Source organism: Bos mutus, chromosome 13 (assembly GCF_027580195.1).
Source record: "Bos mutus isolate GX-2022 chromosome 13, NWIPB_WYAK_1.1, whole genome shotgun sequence".
Taxonomy (NCBI): Eukaryota; Metazoa; Chordata; class Mammalia; order Artiodactyla; family Bovidae; genus Bos; species Bos mutus.
In genome coordinates this window covers 23391307-23409423 of record NC_091629.1, presented here as the reverse complement: position 1 = coordinate 23409423, position 18117 = coordinate 23391307, and the positions used below count along the sequence as shown (strand labels likewise).

The following is an 18117-nucleotide window of genomic DNA, read 5'->3' as shown; positions in this document are numbered from 1 at the left end:
TTCGCAGGGCTCACCCGCACACACGTCAAAACCCAGGTGCCAGGAGGTGCCAGGGCCCCACTCGGAAGTGGGGTCGAGGCTGCTGATAAAACTGCTGCTGTGCCTGGAAGCAAGAGGCGCCTGGCCTCCAGGTGAAGGGCACCATGGTCCCAGCTGTGTGGGACTTTGTGATAAAAAGGCTTAGAGAAGCACCTCCCGTCTTAAACTTGTTCCACTGCCTTTGAGAGCATTCTGCTTCCTGTTTTGTTTTTTAAGAATGTTCAAATGCTTGTCAATGTTGTGCGCTGCTCAGCACAGGGCTGCTCAGGGGCCTCTTGTGTCGTAGGTGTGCCCGCTGCCTGGTGGCCCGCCCATCGGACCCCTTTGCTCGCTACTGTCTGGAATGTGGCTCCTCTGTGCCGCCCATCTTCGGTTGCCGTCTGCCGCCCCCAGAAGGAGCTCAGGTGAGTAGCAGGATCCTTGAAGCTTCTTCCACTGGTCCATCTGGTCTGTATTTGAGCAGGAGCATAGCACCTGGCACACGGGAACCACAGGTAGTTGTTGAAAAAACTACTGGCAAATGAATCTTGCTCTATCCAGACTCCTATTTAGGAATCAGAAACACATTTGCAGTGCCATTCCTTTTGTGTGGTCTCAGAGAAGCACAGGCTCAGAAAAAGACTGACATCTTTTGATTTCAGTGGTTCACTTATGGATAAATACATGTTTCCTACTCATATGATATTTCTGTTCATAACCTGGGGACAATATGGAAATATATTCTACAAATGCCACAAGTACTAATTACAGGTCTGTATATCTGTAAAATACACCATTCTGTCCAAAGAAGCTGTTTATATCAGCTATAGATCGATCAGTACGTCTACATTTAAAAGTTTTAGCTGACCATAGATAATAACTGATATTATCCTACCACTAAGTGGTTAGTTAGGGAATTTGCTGAAAGTCCAGTGGCTGGGACCGGGTGCTTTTACCTCCATGGCCCAGATTTGATGCCTGGTCAGGAAACTAAGATCCTGCAAGCTGCACAGCTCAGCCAAAAAAAAAAAAAACCCAAAAAGGTTTGTAGTTAGTTAGAAAACATACTTGACTTACTAAAAATCAAAACCTTCACCTAAATGTATTCATCTCTTATGCACTTGATACTTTGGGGTTCTTTTGGATTCAGGTTTACAAAATGATGCAGAAGGATCTGGGAAGTTTACTGAAAAATGACCATTTAAAAAGGATAGTCACAGGGTAGGAGGTGGGAAGGAGGTTCAGGATGGAGGGGGCATAAGTATACCTATGACCGATTCATGTTGATGTATGGCAGAAACCAATACAATGTTGTAAAGCCATTATCCTACAGTTAAAAATAAATCTAAGCATTTGGTAGTATTCACCAAAAATAAAAAGATAGTCACTAGGAAAAAGTCATTATTCAATGAATTCAAAGTCCAGAGTTTTAGAATTGAGTTACGCCTTCAAGCAAGAGGCTAGGTGCTTAAAGGGAGATGCTGTAGAAGTTAATTTAATTTACTCTACTCCCATGATATATTTTGAACTCCTTAAAGAAGGTGGTATAGCAAATAAAACATGAACAGGTCTCATTGGTTTGAATTTTCCCTGCTTATATATTTGTTGGTGCAGTGTCAAAGTTGTTTTCTTACTGGTCTGAAAACAAATTTTTCAAAACTTTCTTTGTTGTTACAGGGAGAAAAGGTTATCAGGGATTATAAATATTCAAAATGATGAGCTTCAGAACGTCTATACTGCCTGTAAATGATATTTATTAACATGCCCTAATGTATAAACCGCTTTGTAATCTGAACTATTGAGTTCTTACCATGTCCTGCTCTCAGCTGGGCTTCAGGGACTTAAAGGGGTGGATCCCACTCCTAGGGTCCCAGACCTAAGACACTCAGGGTCTCATTAGAGACGTGCAGAGGGGTTCCTCTCAGCTCCAGAGCCACTCTGCATCGTCCTGCTGAAAGCATACACAGAACTGAGTTGTATTTGTTGGTGAGTTACAGCATCACCTGAATTCACCTTATCAACACATTTCTTTATGAAAGTTGGGGATTGCAGGGGGACAGAAAGGATCCTGAGTGCTGGCTTGGACCCAGATTGAAATGCATGACCTTGATTCCCTGAATTTCTATGAGCTTCGTGCTGGTGGACAAGCTGGCTCTCCTGTCTGAGGAGGCTGGCCCTCCTGTCCTTGAAGTATATAATACCTCACCTGGGGCAGTGGCCTTGAAGGGAGACTCTTCTCAGGATTCACCACCACCTTTTTAATTCCTATATTTCCTGTGTTGAATTTTTTTTTTTTTGCTATTTTAAAAAGTTGAGTTTTTTAACTTATTTTCTAATAGAGCCTGGTGGGCTGCAGTCCATGGGGTTGCAAAGAGTCGGGCACGACTGAGCGACTAACACTTACTAAATAGAGCTCTAGGGAATACAGCAGACTCCTTAACTTCTCACAGTCTGTTTCAGAATAGACTTAAATCTAGCAATACACAGAAATTTCCCTCCTTCTAGAACTCCCTGTTAAGTCCCTGATTACTTGCTGGTTCATCAGTCGCTCAAGACAGGACCATGATCTCAGGTTGGTGCAGCCACGGTCCTCCCTGTTGGCTGGCCACTGAGCGCGTCATCTTGACCGAGCTCCAGATTGTGTGAGCCCTGGCCGCCAGCAGCCACAAAGCTGCTGGTGTTCACAGCCCATCCTGCTCTGATGGAGCTAGAGGAGGACAGGGAACAACCCAAGCGAGACCCAGCAGACGTGTGGGGTCTTCACCCAAGGTTCATTGCTTTTCAGTTCATCCTCTATCTTTGGTTGGCTTTCAGAATCTGAAATGGTTATTTTTTTTTTAACAGTTTTATCCAACTTTATAATTGCCTTTTAATGTATTATAGAAAGGATTTGTCAATTTCCTTACTCTACTGTAAGCTATTTTTTTATTTTTCTTTTCTTTACACCTCTCTTTTCTACAATAGATATCTTTTTACCTTAATAAGAAATGAGTAAAAATGGCAATTATTTAAAAGAAATTTTTTACAAAAGTAAATTAAACCTTACGTTCTAAGATCAATTTGTGCCTTCACGTTTTGCATCTGAAGACCAACCTGGCCTCCTTCTTCATGCAGATGGGCTTATGCACAGAGTGTGAGAACGTGGTGCCCCTGAACACACCCATCTGTGTGGTCTGTGAGGCTCCCCTGGCACCACAGCTGCAGCCACAGGCCAGCTTCCGCCTGAAGGTAATGAAACGTGAATCTGTGACAGTGTGAGTGAAATCTATAGAAATCAATGTTTGAGCAGTTGAACGTCTTTCTTCAGCTGATGGCACTGGCTAACAGTTGATGAACTAACATCCATGAACAAAACCCACTCTCATTTTTGGAAGGGCATCCGCCCAAGAGTTGAAATTGCCAACAGGATCTAAACATCAGGAAAGATCCACAGAAATGTGTTTCCCCAGACATGGGTTTGGAGGACAAATTGCACTGCAGTTCACACAGGTTTTTACTCAGTATATTTTTAAATTGAACATTGTCATTCATGTTGACTTGTAATCTTGTCCTTAAAGTCACTTGATGTTTGTGTTTGCTTTGTTCGATTATGGGTCTCTATCACCTAGAAAAGGAGGATTACATACAGCCTGTCACAAGGGTGAAAAAGTCAAGTATCATGTCGAACTTCAAAAACATCTTGGTAGACAAATGGCATCATGCCAGGAACATTTTGGGGGTAGAATCACTGAACCTACAACCATATCTTTTCTCCATTTTTGAATTTATGGTCCCACTCCTTTTTACTTAACCTCAAGTATAAGTTCACTACAGGATGAAATAGGTTTAATATAGATAACTTTGGGGATAAAAGAACAAAAAATTTCAGCAATAAGGGAAGTGCCCTTATTAAGTGCCCTTAATGTACAGTGAGAACTGTAACACCTCAGGGACTTCCCTGGTGGTCCTGCTGTTAAGACTCTGAGCTTCCACTGCAGGGGGCATAGGTTCAATCCCTGGTCGGGGAACTAAGACACCCCTTGCTGTGGGGCATGGCCGCACTACCTAGGCTACTATGTTAACCATCTTTTCTGTTTTCTTGTTTGTGTGTGTGTGTGTGTGTGTGTATTACAACTTATCTCCAGCTTCCTGACTCAGAAGGTTGAACTTGCCACTCATTTTCTAAGACAGTCTTTTCACTTTTCCAATTCGAAGTGAGAAACTACAGAGCAAATCCAAATTTATATAGAACAAGATTACTTGTAAACATACAATCTTTTGCTTGTCTTGGGTCTTCCTGTGTCTTGTTGAAGCCAGAGATCGAGGGCCTACCCAGGAGTACAGTTTAAACACTGAAAAAAAAAAAAAAAAAACTCACACAGAAGCAATGTGAAAAAGTTAGTTTGCCTTCCTAAGGCCAGATGAATACTCTTTTTCAGGTTTTTTTGTTTTTCATTTCGGGGTTTGCTTCTTTTAAAACTACGTTCAGTTGTCGGGCACTATTTCTGTTGTAATAATTTCTAAACCAATCCAGTTTCAGGGTCTGGTGTTAGTATAGGGTCTCCAGGCTGATGAACTGGAAAGACTGCTTGGTCATTTCTTTGCACAGCTGTTTTCTCATAGCAACACTTTCTTCTTTTCTTTTCTTGTGGTGGGGGGAAGTACTTTGATTTATTGAACTTAAAGTACTGAATAAGAGAAGGGGATTTTTTAAAAAAAGCATTTTATTTAAATGATTAAGTAGATATGAAACTTCGCAATCCTGGCTTTCAAAGTGTCATGCCTTGAAATACAACCTAAAACTTGAACCAACCTACAGACGCCACTTTAAGTTAACATGGCATATGGCTTCCTTTTTCCATGGTGTGTGTGTATTCAAACTTGTGTTCCATGTAAGTTAATTCAAAAGATAAGTTTTAGATGCTGAAATCATCAGGACGTCTGGCTGCTTCACGGTGGTAGATGCCTCTCATTATTCCACATTATTAACACCCTTTTTGTCCTGGCATTACTACACTACTCAGATGAATGGGAGGAAAAATGAACGTGTTTCTCTGAAGAGATTAGAGAAGCACCGTGGAAACACACAGGTCTCTTTCCCTGTTTTCAAGGAGAGAGTGATCTGCCGCGACTGCGGCACCGGGAACCCGGCTCAGCTGAGATACTGCGTCTCCTGCGAGGGGACCCTGCCGTCCTCGCCACAAGAGGTGGGTTGACCGCACGCACCCGTCCTGTATCTCAGTGGTCGATAAATGTTCATTGTTGATGATGAGAAATATAGTCTACAGAGATGGGGGAGGAAGTTTGTTGGGGAGGAGAGGGGAGAGATCACAAGTGACTCATGGTACACTGAAAGCAGCATTTCTGTGTGTGGAGAGGACACTGCACACTCACCAACACACAACTGTCTTCACAGTCTTCAGGAGGCTTCCATCAAGTCGGCAGTTTCTTAGAATTTCATTTAGTGGCTTTGTGTGGAAGCTGGCGCAGCCGGTGGGGCCCCAATGGCCAGGAGTCATTCATGTGTCACTCACAGGCAGGCATGTCTGTTTTGGTTTTTGTTTAAAATTAATTTCTTTAAGAAAAATTTTAAGCTTTATTTCAGTAAGACACTTCAGATTCCCTTAGATTATAGCCTATCAGTAAGCAAAATGCATATGTACTGGTTTTGTACTGCGTTGCCAAGTTCCAAACTTCTTGTCCTAGGAAAGCAAGCGGAAAAGCACCAGCGCTGGCAACGACTGTGTTATTTTAAGCAAAAATAAGTGCCTTTTCAGCACTTCAGTGAAGTGAGGCTTTAATCCAAAGAAGACTCAGTTCCACTGTGTGCCTGCTCTTTTTTGAAGTTTAGCAAGTGGTGGGCACCATTGCTTGGCTTTCCCGCCAGCCTATCTAGAGTGTTTAAAATGAAGGAATTGAAGTACAATTCAAGTCCAGTGATTAGGTTCTGTGTGGATGATCTATTTCATGTGTATGAAATGATGACTTCCAGGTGACTGGCCCTGGCCTAATAATCCCACAAAGAAGTCAGCATTTTCCAGCCAATTTAGAAGAAAATTCCTGCTTCCTTGGGGCCGTTGCAAAATACAGCTCTCTGACTGTTTTGGGGGGTTGTTCTCATCTCATTGACTTTCCGTAAAGGAATTTGTGTGTGCTCTTTGTTCTAATTTATTCATTGGTGAGGCTATCATAGTTTTACTTGAGCAGAAATACCTTATTTCCAGGGTTTGCAGTGGTTCAGGGCTCTCTTCCCTTCTGGATTTGGGAGGACACTGTGTAGACCTGCCTATGTGGGTCCATGTCCACCTTCCAACTGTCCACGAGTGAGCAGAGGACGCTTGCCTGGAGCCATTGTGGGGGTGTTTAAAACAGCTTCTTTGTACCTCACAGCCACTCCAGGCCAGGTGCCTCCTCCTCCATACCCAGGCAGAAATCACTTCTTAGGACTTGGGTCTCAGCCCCTGCTTAGTTGGGCTTCCCTGGTGGCTCAGTGGTAAAGAATCTGCCTGTCCAGCAGGAGATGTAGGTTTGATCCCTGGGTCAGGAAGATCCCCTGGAGAAGGAAATGACAACCCACTCCAGTATTCTTGCCTGGGAAGTCCCATGGACAGAGAAGCCTGGGAGGCTACAGTCTATAGGGTCACAAAAGAGTCAGCACGACTTAGCAACTCAACAACAACCTGCTTACTTAAGAATCTGGAGACAGAGACCATTAGTTCTCTCAAACTGAGACGTCTCTCATTGCTATATTCATTTGCATTTCTTTGAGGTTAAACCTTTTCACTCATGTATTGACTCTAGGTGTTTTTCTATGAATCATCTGCTTACCTTTTTAATAAAACACTCAGAATTATTTGTGGGAGTGTCTCATGTAAATAGTGTAGGAGGTTTCGTGTGAAGGGCTAGTCTCTCCTCATCCTAGTCCCTTGGCTCCTACCCGAGAAGTCATCACTGGCACTCAGCTTCTGAGGTCTGCTTTCAGCCACCGGAGGCATGACTAATTAACTGTAGTTTGATATGAACACTGACCCGGTGCTTTGCACCTGGCATTTATCCTGTTAGTAACCTTCTCATTTTCTCCATGACTTCATAACATTACTCTGTCTCTGTATACTGTGGTAGGTTCAGGCCATCCCCTGGTGCTGAACACTTAAGCTGTTTCCAGTTACTTCCTCTGAATCCACAATCCTGCAGGGAATGGTCTTGAATATCCTTCTTAATGTATTTGTTCATCTGCAGGATAAATTCTAGAAGGTAGAACTGCAGGGTCAAGAGAGTATCAGCCTTTCTTCTTTTGATGGCTGCAGTTGTATGGGATGGGCGTAAGCTGTATGGGAAGACTGTGTCTCTAATATTCATGAAAATTTGAAAGTATTTTCTGTCCTCTAGCCTAGTGTTCCGACTTGCTACTCAGTTTGCTTTAAATGTGGGGCCAGCAATCACCCATCTGCTCGCTTCTGTGGCTCCTGTGGCCTTTATGTGAGGTCCTTGGCACGACCCTACGTGGAGAGCAGCCTGGCTCCAGCTGCTGGAGAATTTGGCCTGTTTGCTGAGGTGAGGCCTCCACGCTAGTAAAACCTGGTCCCGGGACGGGGTTTTAACTCTGAATTTGTGTACCCGACCCTGTGAGCAAGCCCAGGGGACAAGAGCCAAAACACTTAGACCCTTCTTGTGGACTTTAACTAGGTGTACAAATGAGTTCAACCAGTTTATGTTTTCAACACATTGATTGCTTTGGGATTCAAAGATATGCACTTATAGATATTCATATCTATATAAATAGATGTGATATTCATAGATATCATAGTCATAGATATTCATATCAGGCAGATATTCATAGATATGCATTTATCTACACTAAATTGAGGCCTAACCACATATACAAGGCAATAGATGTCATTGCACACATGCTCAGTCGCTTCATTCATGTCCAACTCATGGTGACCCTGTGGACTGTAGCCCTCCAGGCTCCTCTGTCCATGGGATTGTCCAGGCAAGAATAATGAAATGGGTTGCCACGCCCTCCTCCAGGGGATCTTCCCAACCCACGGATTGAACCCACATTTCTCATGCCTCCTGCATTATCAGGCGGGTTCTTTACACTAGCACCACTTGGGAAGCCCTGCTGCTGCTGCTCCTAAGTCACTTCAGTCATGTCCGACTCTGTGCGACCCCATAGATGGCAGCACACCAGGCTCTGCTGTCCCTGGGATTCTCCAGGCAAGAACACTGGAGTGGGTTGCCATCTCCTTCTCCAATGCATGGAAGTGAAAAGTGAAAGTGAAATCGCTCAGTTGTGTCCTACTCTTAGCGACCTCATGGACTGCAGCCCACCAGGTTTCTCCGTCCATGGGATTTTCCAGGCAAGAGTACTGGAGTAAGGTGCCATTGTCATTAGGGAGATTTAAAATACATGGGATAAAATGTATTTTTTTCTCTTGAATTTCTTATGTAGCACACCAAGAAATTTCCCCCTGCTCTTTTATATTTTAGAAAACTTACACTGGGGTACATAAAATTGCTTTTGCCACTTATAACAACTGGGCATATTTGAGGAAAATCTCCCAAGACTATTTTCAGAAGGACTTAATCTCTAACCAGCTTCATGTTAGCCATTTATGGATTTGTCTAAACTACAGAAAGATTTTTCAGGTCTGTTCTCCTCTTTAGATTCTTCCTTTCATCAGAAGAATTTGTGAAGACTGATCATTTGTAGAGAGAATGCACATGCACTCAGCAACTTTGCATCCATTTTTAGGGAGTTCATGCCTTTTTAAGTCTAAGTCCTAAGTGTTAGTCGTTTCAGTCATGTCCAACTCTTTGCAACCCCATTGTAGCCCACCAGGCTTCTCTGTCCATGGACTTTGCCAAGCAAGAATACTGGAGTGGGTGGTCATGCCCTTCTCCAGGAGATCTTCCTGACCCAGGGATTGAACCTGAGTTCTCTTATGTCTCCTGCATTGCAGGCAGATTCTTTTACTGTCTGAGCCACCATGCCTTCTTAACCCAGATTGAAACACAGATACCACGACTGCCAATAACCCAGGTGGCATGTTTGTGCAAGTGAGACACGTTGGTTTTTCCTTAAGACACTTGACTGCCATCTGTTGGAAATTGATTGTAATTTACTAATTTTGTTGGACATTTTCTTCCATCTACCGGAAAAATTGTCCTAATGTGCAAACATACAGCATCCACCAGGTGAATATCACCCCTTTAGATGCAGTGCTCTTGTGCAGTGTGCAACATATACAACATTACATGAGGGTCCTCTCAGTCCCCCAGGCCCAGAGGACGGAGAGTATCTCAGAGAAAATGCTGGTGCCCGGTAGCTGAGTGTGGATGGTCCACTGGATTGTAAAGTTGAGAGGATGGATTTCTTCTAGGCCTCAGGGAGTAGGACAGTCAGTGGCCAGGGGGTGGAGCTGGCTTCACAGATCAGGCTGGGCATTGCTGGGAAAAACAAGCAGGGAAGATGAGGCAAGACCTGGAAACTTTTTTTTTAGTTCAAAGTAGTGTTTTGGAGTTACTCTTGCTTCTGATTAGGACTGTTTTCTGTGAGTAAAATGGAAAATGAATTAACTTATATTATAATTCTTTTAATGTTTCCTGTCTTGCTCACGTAGCCTCGACCTGTCTGGCAGCCCCTAAACGTTCCTCTGCCCAGGCCTGACGCTGGACCTAAGAGGGATGTGGGCACACAGACCACTGGCCTGTTCTACCCATCGGGGACCCTCCTGGCGAAAAAAGAGCTGGAGGTGGCTTCCCAGAAGCAGAGGCAGGAGAAGACGAGTGACCACAAGCCTCTCCTCACAGCTGTCAGCCCAGGGAGAGGTGAGACAAACACTTCTCTGCAGGGCACCCACACTCAGCGAAAGAGAATTTCCTTTTCTTCCTTTTGATTTATTTTTTATATACAGGAAGTGCCTTTATTTTTCTGTTTCCAAGTCATTTTGGTCTGAATGAATGATAACACTTCCTTAAACTTTTAGCGTGATTTGACCCTAACCCCATTATCTAGTTTGTAAATGAAATAGCACATAAGCCTTTGTATACTAACATACAAATGTTGGTAGTCTGCATCCCTGTTGCTGTCTGCCATCAGCTCTTTTTAGTGTGGTAAAGTTCACCTGACATGAATGTCACCGTCTTCCCCATTTTAGAGGGTACAATTCGGCAGTATTTAGTACATGAGCAGTGTTGTACGACCATCACCGCTCTTCCTCTCCTTTTCCAGAACGTTTTCATCTCCTCAAAGGTAAACCCCGTCTCCTGTAAGCACCAGCCTTTACACCACCCACCCCCCCCCCAAGTGTGTAGTCACCACTCGTCTGTGTCTGTCTTTATGGATTTGCTTGTTCTGGATGTATAAATGGAACCATATGATGTCTTTTGTGACCAGCTTCTTTCACTTTGTTGTTCAGTCACTCAGTCGTGTCCGACTCTTTGCAACCCCATGGACTGCAGCACACCAGGCTTCCCTGTCCTTCACCATCTCCCCAAGCTTGCTCAGACTCATGTCCTTTGAGTCAGTGATGCCATTCAACTGTCTCACCTCTGTCTCCCCCTTCTCCTCCTGCCTTCAGTCTTTCCCAGCATCAGGGTCTTTTCTAATGAGTTGGCTCTTGGCATCAGGTGGCCACAGTATTAGAGCTTCAGCTTCAGCATCAGTCTTTCACTTCGTATAATGTTTCCAAGTTTGTCCATGCAGCCTGTTTCAATGCTTCATCCTCTTTTTATAGCTGAGTGATACTCTATTGTGTTTGTTCATCAATAGTGGACATTTGAGTTGTGTGGCTTTGGCAAGGTCTCTTTCCCTGACCACCACCAGCCTTTAAGTCCCACATACTGCTGGCCGATTGCTTTATTACTTTCCACAATGCTCTAGGGGTATAAACTGCTCTACAGATTGATCCAGCTAAATGTGAGGCTTTTTTTTTTTTTTAACATGGCTAGTTTTTGAGGTCAGTGTTTGAGATGTTTTTCAGACTTCATGAGAGCTTGTCTTGCTTAGCTGTTTATTTCTGTGCTTCTCTTTGGTAAGGTGGCCAGCCTGTGGTTTAACTCCTGTCTCTAGGCTCCTCTTACTTTCTACCACATCATTCACTGTTATCCTTAGGCCGTAACATCCCCTCCTGTGGGGGCTATGGCCAGCTGGAGGGCCTGCCCCATCCAGAGCAGGCAGCTGCGCCTTGGGCCCAGGCAGCTGAGCCGACGCAGAAGGGCAGGCCTAGTGCGGCCGTGTGTCACCCACCTGGGGACGAGAGAACAGACACATGTGAAATCTCTCAAGTCTTAAGTGGTGGCAATGAATTAGAATTATTGTAAACCCTGTGCCGACTGGAAAGAGGCAAAAGGAAGCTTTTCAGAAACATTCTGCATATTGACGGGCATATATACTTGCCAAGACTCAGACTGTACCTTTAAAATAGGTGTATTTTAAAGGTGTATTTTTAATAAGTTGTTTCTCAATATGCTTAATTTTAAAAGAGTAAAAGAAAAAGACTCCCTTGGGATTTCCCTGGTGGTCCAGTGGCTAAGACTCCACATTCTCAATGCAGGGGCCACAGGTTCGATTCCTGGTTGGGGAACTAAGGTTCCCCATGCCTCCTGGCACAGCCAAAAAATAAAATAAAAAGACCCCAGATATGGCAATCAAAATGTTCCATTGGAATTCTATAGTATTCTGTGATTGTTCTTAGTTGCCTATCATGTCTGACTCTTTGCAACCCCATGGACTGTAGCCCGCCAGGCTTTTCTGTCCGTGGGATTCTCCAAGCAAGAATACTGGAGTGGGTGGCCATTCTCTTCTCCAGGGTATCTTCCCGACCCAGGGATCAAACCTAGTTCTCCTGCATTGCAGGCGAATTCTTTTACCGCCTAAGCCACCAGGGAAGCCCATTCTATGATTAATCATGTGCAAAAAAAAAAAAAATTAACCAGGAACAAAAAAAAAAAAAAAACAGAACTTACTCTAGTACATAGTCGAGGTTCAGTAAGTAAAAACCATCACAGAGTTTGGCCAAGTGAAGCCAGCTTTCTGAGAACGCATGGCGTGCTGGTCCTTCTCTGCCTTTACCTCGGAGGAATCACCCGTGTCCTCGGTCTTCTCTCCTCCTCAGGATACTGGAGAAAGCAGGTGGACCACATCTCCGCGCACCTCCGGTCTTATGCTCAGAACAACCCTGAATTCCGAGCCTTGATTGCAGAACCCAGGATGGGAAAGGTGGGTGGACTCTGAGTGGAACTTCCACACCGACCGTCCCGCGGGATCGGTCTAAGGTTGCCCCCACTGACTGTCCTGAAACTGCACTTGGCTTGCTCTTTTTCCTTCTCCTTCCTGCTTTCCACGCTTCCTCACTGTCCTCCCCACAGCTCTGCCTCCCTCAATCACTTGCCACCGAGTCTTGTCCCAGGGTCTGGGCACCTGACTGAAGACGGTGCATTGTGAGCATCTTATGCTTCTAGATGCCGCAGGCTGTGGGATTCTGAGTCAGAACCATTGTACTTAACTGTAGGGTTGTGTGTGGGATTTCCCTCATGGCTCAGATGGTAAAGAATCTGCCCACAGTGCAGGAGACCCGGGTTCAATCCCTGCATCGGGAAGATCCCCCAGAGAAGGGAATGGAGGGTTAGACTGTAATGAAAGAATAGTGTAGTATAGCCACATTGGCACTAAATCCCATCCCTTTTCACTCGCCCTTGTGGCCATAAGAGTTACCAGGTAATCTGCGCTCAGTACCTGCATCAGGTCCTCCATCTCTAGTCCTCTCAACATACCTACAGTGGGTAGCCTCACCTTGTGGCAGTTTTGAAAACATGCCCACAGACTCTTGGAGAGTCTGCCCTTCAAAGGATGGAGTCTGCGTCCCCTCACCTTGAATCTGGGTGAGCTTGTGATTGTCTGACTAACAGACTTTGGCGGAAGTGATGCCTGGGCCTCCCAAGGTGTGATCATGCAAGCCTTCCCCTGCTTGGCACGCTCACCACCAGCACTCTCTCATGGAGCCTGGCCACCCCACTGTGAGAAGCCCAAGCCACGCCGAGTGGCCGCACATAGGGGCTCCGTCTGCAGCCCCAGCTGAAGCAAGTCCTTGCATGGTCCTGCCTCGTGTGGAGCCAGGCAGATGACTGACGAGATCCTGGTCATCCCAGCCCCTGAGCATGGAGCCACCTCTTGCCACTTGAGTCCTTCCAGCTAAGACCTCAGGCATGGAGCAAGACAAGCTGTCCATGACATGTCCTTTGGAATCCATGAACATGATAAAATGGTGGTTATTGAATGCCACTAAATTTGGGGGGTTTTACGCTGCAGTAGATAATCAGAACGAGCCTTATTTGACATCCAGGAAAACTGGCTCAGGGAACTTGGTAACCTTCCCAGGACTACACCCTGGGTCTTGGGGATCAGGATTTGAAGCAGGTCTGTTAGATCTCAAGGGTACTGCTATTATAAAGACACATCTATGAAAAGACCTTTTCCTCCGTCATGAGGTCAGAAGAACCTTTAAAAGTTGGCCCAACCCACTCCTCTGCCACCAGGTTAGGCCAACATTGAAACTGTGTCATTGTCAAGTATTGCTAAATTTTTTTTTTATAATCCATTCTGGTGGTTTGTTAAATCTTTGGCCCAGTCTGGGGGTCTGTAGGCTATGACCTGTGGGGTGAATCTGGCCTGTAGTTTTGTAAATCAAGTTTTATTGGATCACAGCTGCACTCATTCATATACTTATTGTCTGTAGCTGCTTTTGTGCTACAATGGCAAGGACCCTATGGCCCACAAAACCTAAAATATTCAGTGTCTGATCCTTAAAGCATTTGCTGAGTCCCATTGATATAAATTCCTTCTGGCACTTACAGAGATAGCAGCTCACCTGAATATCTGGTCCTTGATTGCCAAGGACCTGCCCCACCCCCACCCCAGGTTACCTTTTCCTAGTTGACTTGCAGCCATGTGACTTAATTAAAGTATGTCTCCTGCAGAGAGTATAAATTTGAGTCTTGCTTTCTTAACCAAATCTGGCAGTCTTGACTCTTTGATTGGCGCATTTAGTTCATCTATGATTAATGGAATTATAGATAAGTATGCATTTGTGTCTGCCATTTGCTCTTTGTGTTCTGTTTCATCTGGTTTTTTGTTTCTCTATTCCTGCTTTCTTTCGCGTTAATGAAATAATTGACTGCATGTACAGTTTGGCATCTCAGAGTTTCTTGGCCTCAGGGCCTTGAGTCCCACACTCCTGGTCGTGAATTCTCTTACTTTTTTTACAAGCTCATCTCTGCTACTGTTCATGAGGATGGATATGAAGTCAGCATCAGGCTGAATTATATTCAAGTCTCAAACAAGGTGAGTAAAACTGTCAAAAGTTATTCATTTGAGAACTGACTGACCTAGAAAAGGGTAGCTTATAATTTATTGAAATGCTTCTACATAATCCACAGAAAGGAAGAGTTTCCAATAACTGTAGGCTAGCAATTTCATAGAATTAGATAAGTAACTGAGCTAAACCTCAGAGAACCCATCTTTCAGGCACATAAAAATGTCACGAGAACAGGAATTAACACCCTATTGGTCCTTTAGTTCTCTGGTTACTTACACTCACTAAAGTCCAGGTGAAAGGCTGCATAAGTGTTTGCTATATGTACTTTGACCTCTTTGCCTATAAAAATAAGCCAAACTTTGTGGCCATATATCCCTTGACCTGCCCTCTTATGTGGTAACTGGAACATTGTCACAGGGCCTGTGTGTGACCAACACTAATTGACCGATTCACAGCTTTAGTTTCATTTGACAAGAAGTCACAGTATACAAAAAGAACAATGAATGAATTGAGAAGGTGAGTGAAGAAGGCAAGGAAAAGAAGGGGGAACTTGCCCATGGCTATGACCTGGCCGGATAGATGCCTTGGCCATGCCTAAGTCACAGGGAGGCTGGGAGCGGGATCCCATGGGAAAATGCACGTGAACATGCTCTGAGACCAAAGAAAGTGCTAAATGCTATGATTTCTGTTGTGTGGCTGCAGCAGAACTTAGGCTGGGAGGTGCTTAGGAGAATGGGACTGAGGAATGCAGGAGGTAGGGTTCGAGGGGATGTGGGTGGTGGGAGGCTGAATGACAAGGGCTCTAGCCTGATCCACCAGGAGCTCTGGCATGTGAATCACACCACCTTTGTCCCCAGTTGAGGTGGGGGGAGGGGCATAACCACTAGGGCAAGTCAGCACCCACCTACTGAGGGCAGCTGGGGACAGGGGTCAGCCATGAGTTGTTAGCAGCCAGCGTAGCAGCTGGGATGGTAGCTGATGGGATTAGGGAAACTGGGCAGCCACCAAGGGCATCTACAGTGTGTGTCCATCATGTAGAAGTGGGACAAGTGTCCCCAGATTCACAGTATGTTTCTTCTTAGCCTGTGTGTTCTGTGCTCAGGAAGTAGTGGGTGGCCCCATGGTGGGGTGGGCAGGATGCCACGCTGTGTGAGTGGTCCAGGTGGATCAGAATTCCAGGTCTGGCCTTTGTCCACCCATCCTGATTTTACAGACATCCACATAACCTCATTTTACCTTCTGGTCATAATATTTCCACTTTACAGATGAGGAAACTGAGGCTCAAGGTTCCTAAGGTAGTAAGTGACAGCACCAGGATTCAAGCTCTGCAGCCTGAGCCTGCCCGTCAGGCCGACCTAATTCCAAGACTTGGGAGGGCACAGTTACATACACGTTGTATAGAGGGGCTGGGGCAGCTGAGGGAAAGTGGGCTGGCAGGAACCCATTTGGAGGCTGTTGCCATGGTCCTCGTGAGAGAGCAGGGGCCAGACCGAGGCGGCGTTTAAGAGGCAGAATGGACAAAGCAACACGGTGAGGTCAGGGAGATGTCCAGGACGGCCAGGCTTCAGGCTTGACCATCCGTCATTAACAGAGACAGGGGCAGGTGAGCAGGGAGACCGTTCTTTGTGCTGGGACGTGGCGTTGTTCACTGTGCGTGAATTTTTTCATTGGCCAGAACTTTTACCTGAACAAGGCGATGAATTTCAGCGACCACTTTCTGAGCAGCATCACTGAGGGCGGGAACGGGCTATTTGGCAGCGGGTCCAGCTTGGGTGAGTTGTCCCCTTTCTGGGACCGTTAAAACATTGACCCATTAAATATGGACATTGTTAAGAGGACAAATCCTATGAGTTCTCATCACGAGGAACAGTATTTTGCCTACCTCTTTAGTTTTGTTTCTGTACGAGATGACACTGTCCACCAAGCTTCTTGTGATCACTATTTCATGGCGTAAATCATCATGCTGCACGCCTGAAAGTTAGGCAGTGCTGGATGTCAATTACATCTCAACAAAACTGGAAGAAAAATAATAATTAAAAAAAGAAAAACCAGGAGACTTCCCTGGTGGTCCCGGTGGTTACGACTTCTTCCAGTGCAGGCGGTAAGGGTTCGATCCCTGGTCGAGAAGCTAAGATCCTATGTGCCTCAAAGCCAGAAAACCAAAGCATAGAACAGAGGCCACAGTGTTGTAACAAATTCAACAAAGACTTTAAAAACGGTGCCCATCAAAAAAAAATTTTTTTAATGAAATAAAAAGGACGGTGGACCAAACACACACAGTGACTCCACAAGGATGGCAGAGAAGTGCTTACCATTTGCTGGCCAGCCACACCCGGCCAGCGCTTTCACCTTCAGGCCGTGTTACCTCCTCTGGCCTCCCAGAAGTCAAGTGTGAGACCTTTGCAGATAGATTGGGGCAGGGGGTACAGTTTGGGGTCTGAAAACTGTAGCTTCTTTTTTTCCCCTCCTTCTCATCCATCCTCTAGTTCTGGACTCAGAGGGCCAGCCCCAAGAGTCCTTTCTGCCAGGTTTCATCAAATAGAAATTTCTATAAAAGCCTTTTCCTCCTCCTGACTTCCAAGGGGGCACGGGGAGGGAGAATGGCTCTTCCACAAGGGAGGTGGCAGGGGGCATCACTCAGTCCTGGACTCCTGTCATTCCAGTGAGCGACTACAGCCAGGGTGCTCTTGACACCGAGGAGAAAGTCACCAGGACCAAGAATTTCAAGACCAAACCCTTTCAAGAGAAGAAGCAGCAGCTTTCGGTACGTGTGCTCCTTGATGCTTCAGCCTGTGCATCTAGTGTTTCGTTTTGAGATTTTTACAGATTTATTCATTTTTAATTGGAGGATAGTTGCTCTCCAGCGTTGTGGTGGTTTGTGCCATACATCAACATGAATCAGCCACAGGTATACACACCACCTCCCTACCATCTCCCACCTCCCACCCCATTTTGAGATTTTTTTAAATGGAAGAATACTTTTTCATTTTCTGTTTCTTTTTTTTTTACACTATGTTTCCATCTTATGGGGATAAAACCCTATAAAATCTCTCAAGATTATTCATTGAAATTATTTTACAGTTCTTTCCAGTCTCCTGAACCACCTCTCTTTTTCTCTAGAGTCAATTCCATCTGCTTATCTTTTCTCTTTCTTTTTTTTTGGTTTGTCTTAAACACGTGCTGACCCTTGGTTGTCAGGTCATATTGACAAATGAAGGGCTGGTTTGATCAGCACATGGGAGCCCAGCCTGGGTGCCTGGCTAGGTGTGGGCCCGAGGTCCCTGTCGGCAGAGGGTTCCTGAAGTGGCTGGCCTGGGAAGGCTTCTCCCCTGGTGGGCAATGTGGTGGTGTGAGTGCTGTGGTATTTTCCATTCCTTCCTGGCCCTCCCTCCCCTTCCTGTGTCCATCATAGAGACCTGGGCTCTGCCCTTCACTTTCTTGGGCCCCATGTTCCCAGTAGAAGCCTCTGTTAGGCAAATCACCAACCATCTGGAAAACAGCATTGGGTTCAAGCAGCAGGAGAAACCTCCACCCTACTATACCCTTCTCTGGAGACAGGGGGCACTAGCCATCCCCGCTTTCACCCTGAAGCCCTTTAATAATGCACTGTGGATTCAGCCACACCCAGTGCCCTCCCGCCCTCTGGGCTCCCTGGGGAGAACCCACTTACACTACTGGGGTCCACACTTTGCTTTTCTTCTTGGCTTCAATTCCTGATGCGTCTGATTCCATCTATTTTCTCCCTCTGGAATTCCTCACCATTTCTGATCCATGGACAGTACCTTTTCCAGGTTTCCCA

General features: G+C 45.4%; 1 protein-coding gene across 7 annotated transcripts in view; it reads left to right on the top strand.

Annotated features, from left to right (window-relative positions):
• The window catches only part of DZANK1 (double zinc ribbon and ankyrin repeat domains 1), a 52088-nt gene that overhangs the window by 19537 nt on the left and 14434 nt on the right, over window positions 1-18117 (top strand). For 6 of the 7 annotated variants that reach the window (XR_011466473.1, XM_070381125.1, XM_070381124.1 and 3 more), the window contains exons 8-16: window positions 326-443; window positions 3133-3246; window positions 5109-5204; window positions 7387-7551; window positions 9624-9831; window positions 12120-12223; window positions 14270-14344; window positions 15994-16090; window positions 16982-17082. Coding sequence is in view for 6 of the 7 variants with exons in the window: in XM_070381125.1 (XP_070237226.1) it covers window positions 326-443; window positions 3133-3246; window positions 5109-5204; window positions 7387-7551; window positions 9624-9831; window positions 12120-12223; window positions 14270-14344; window positions 15994-16090; window positions 16982-17082 (1078 nt within the window). In the remaining variant the exon portion in view is untranslated. The remainder of the gene's footprint in view (window positions 1-325; window positions 444-3132; window positions 3247-5108; window positions 5205-7386; window positions 7552-9623; window positions 9832-12119; window positions 12224-14269; window positions 14345-15993; window positions 16091-16981; window positions 17083-18117) is intronic. The other variant, XM_070381129.1, reaches the window with a different exon arrangement.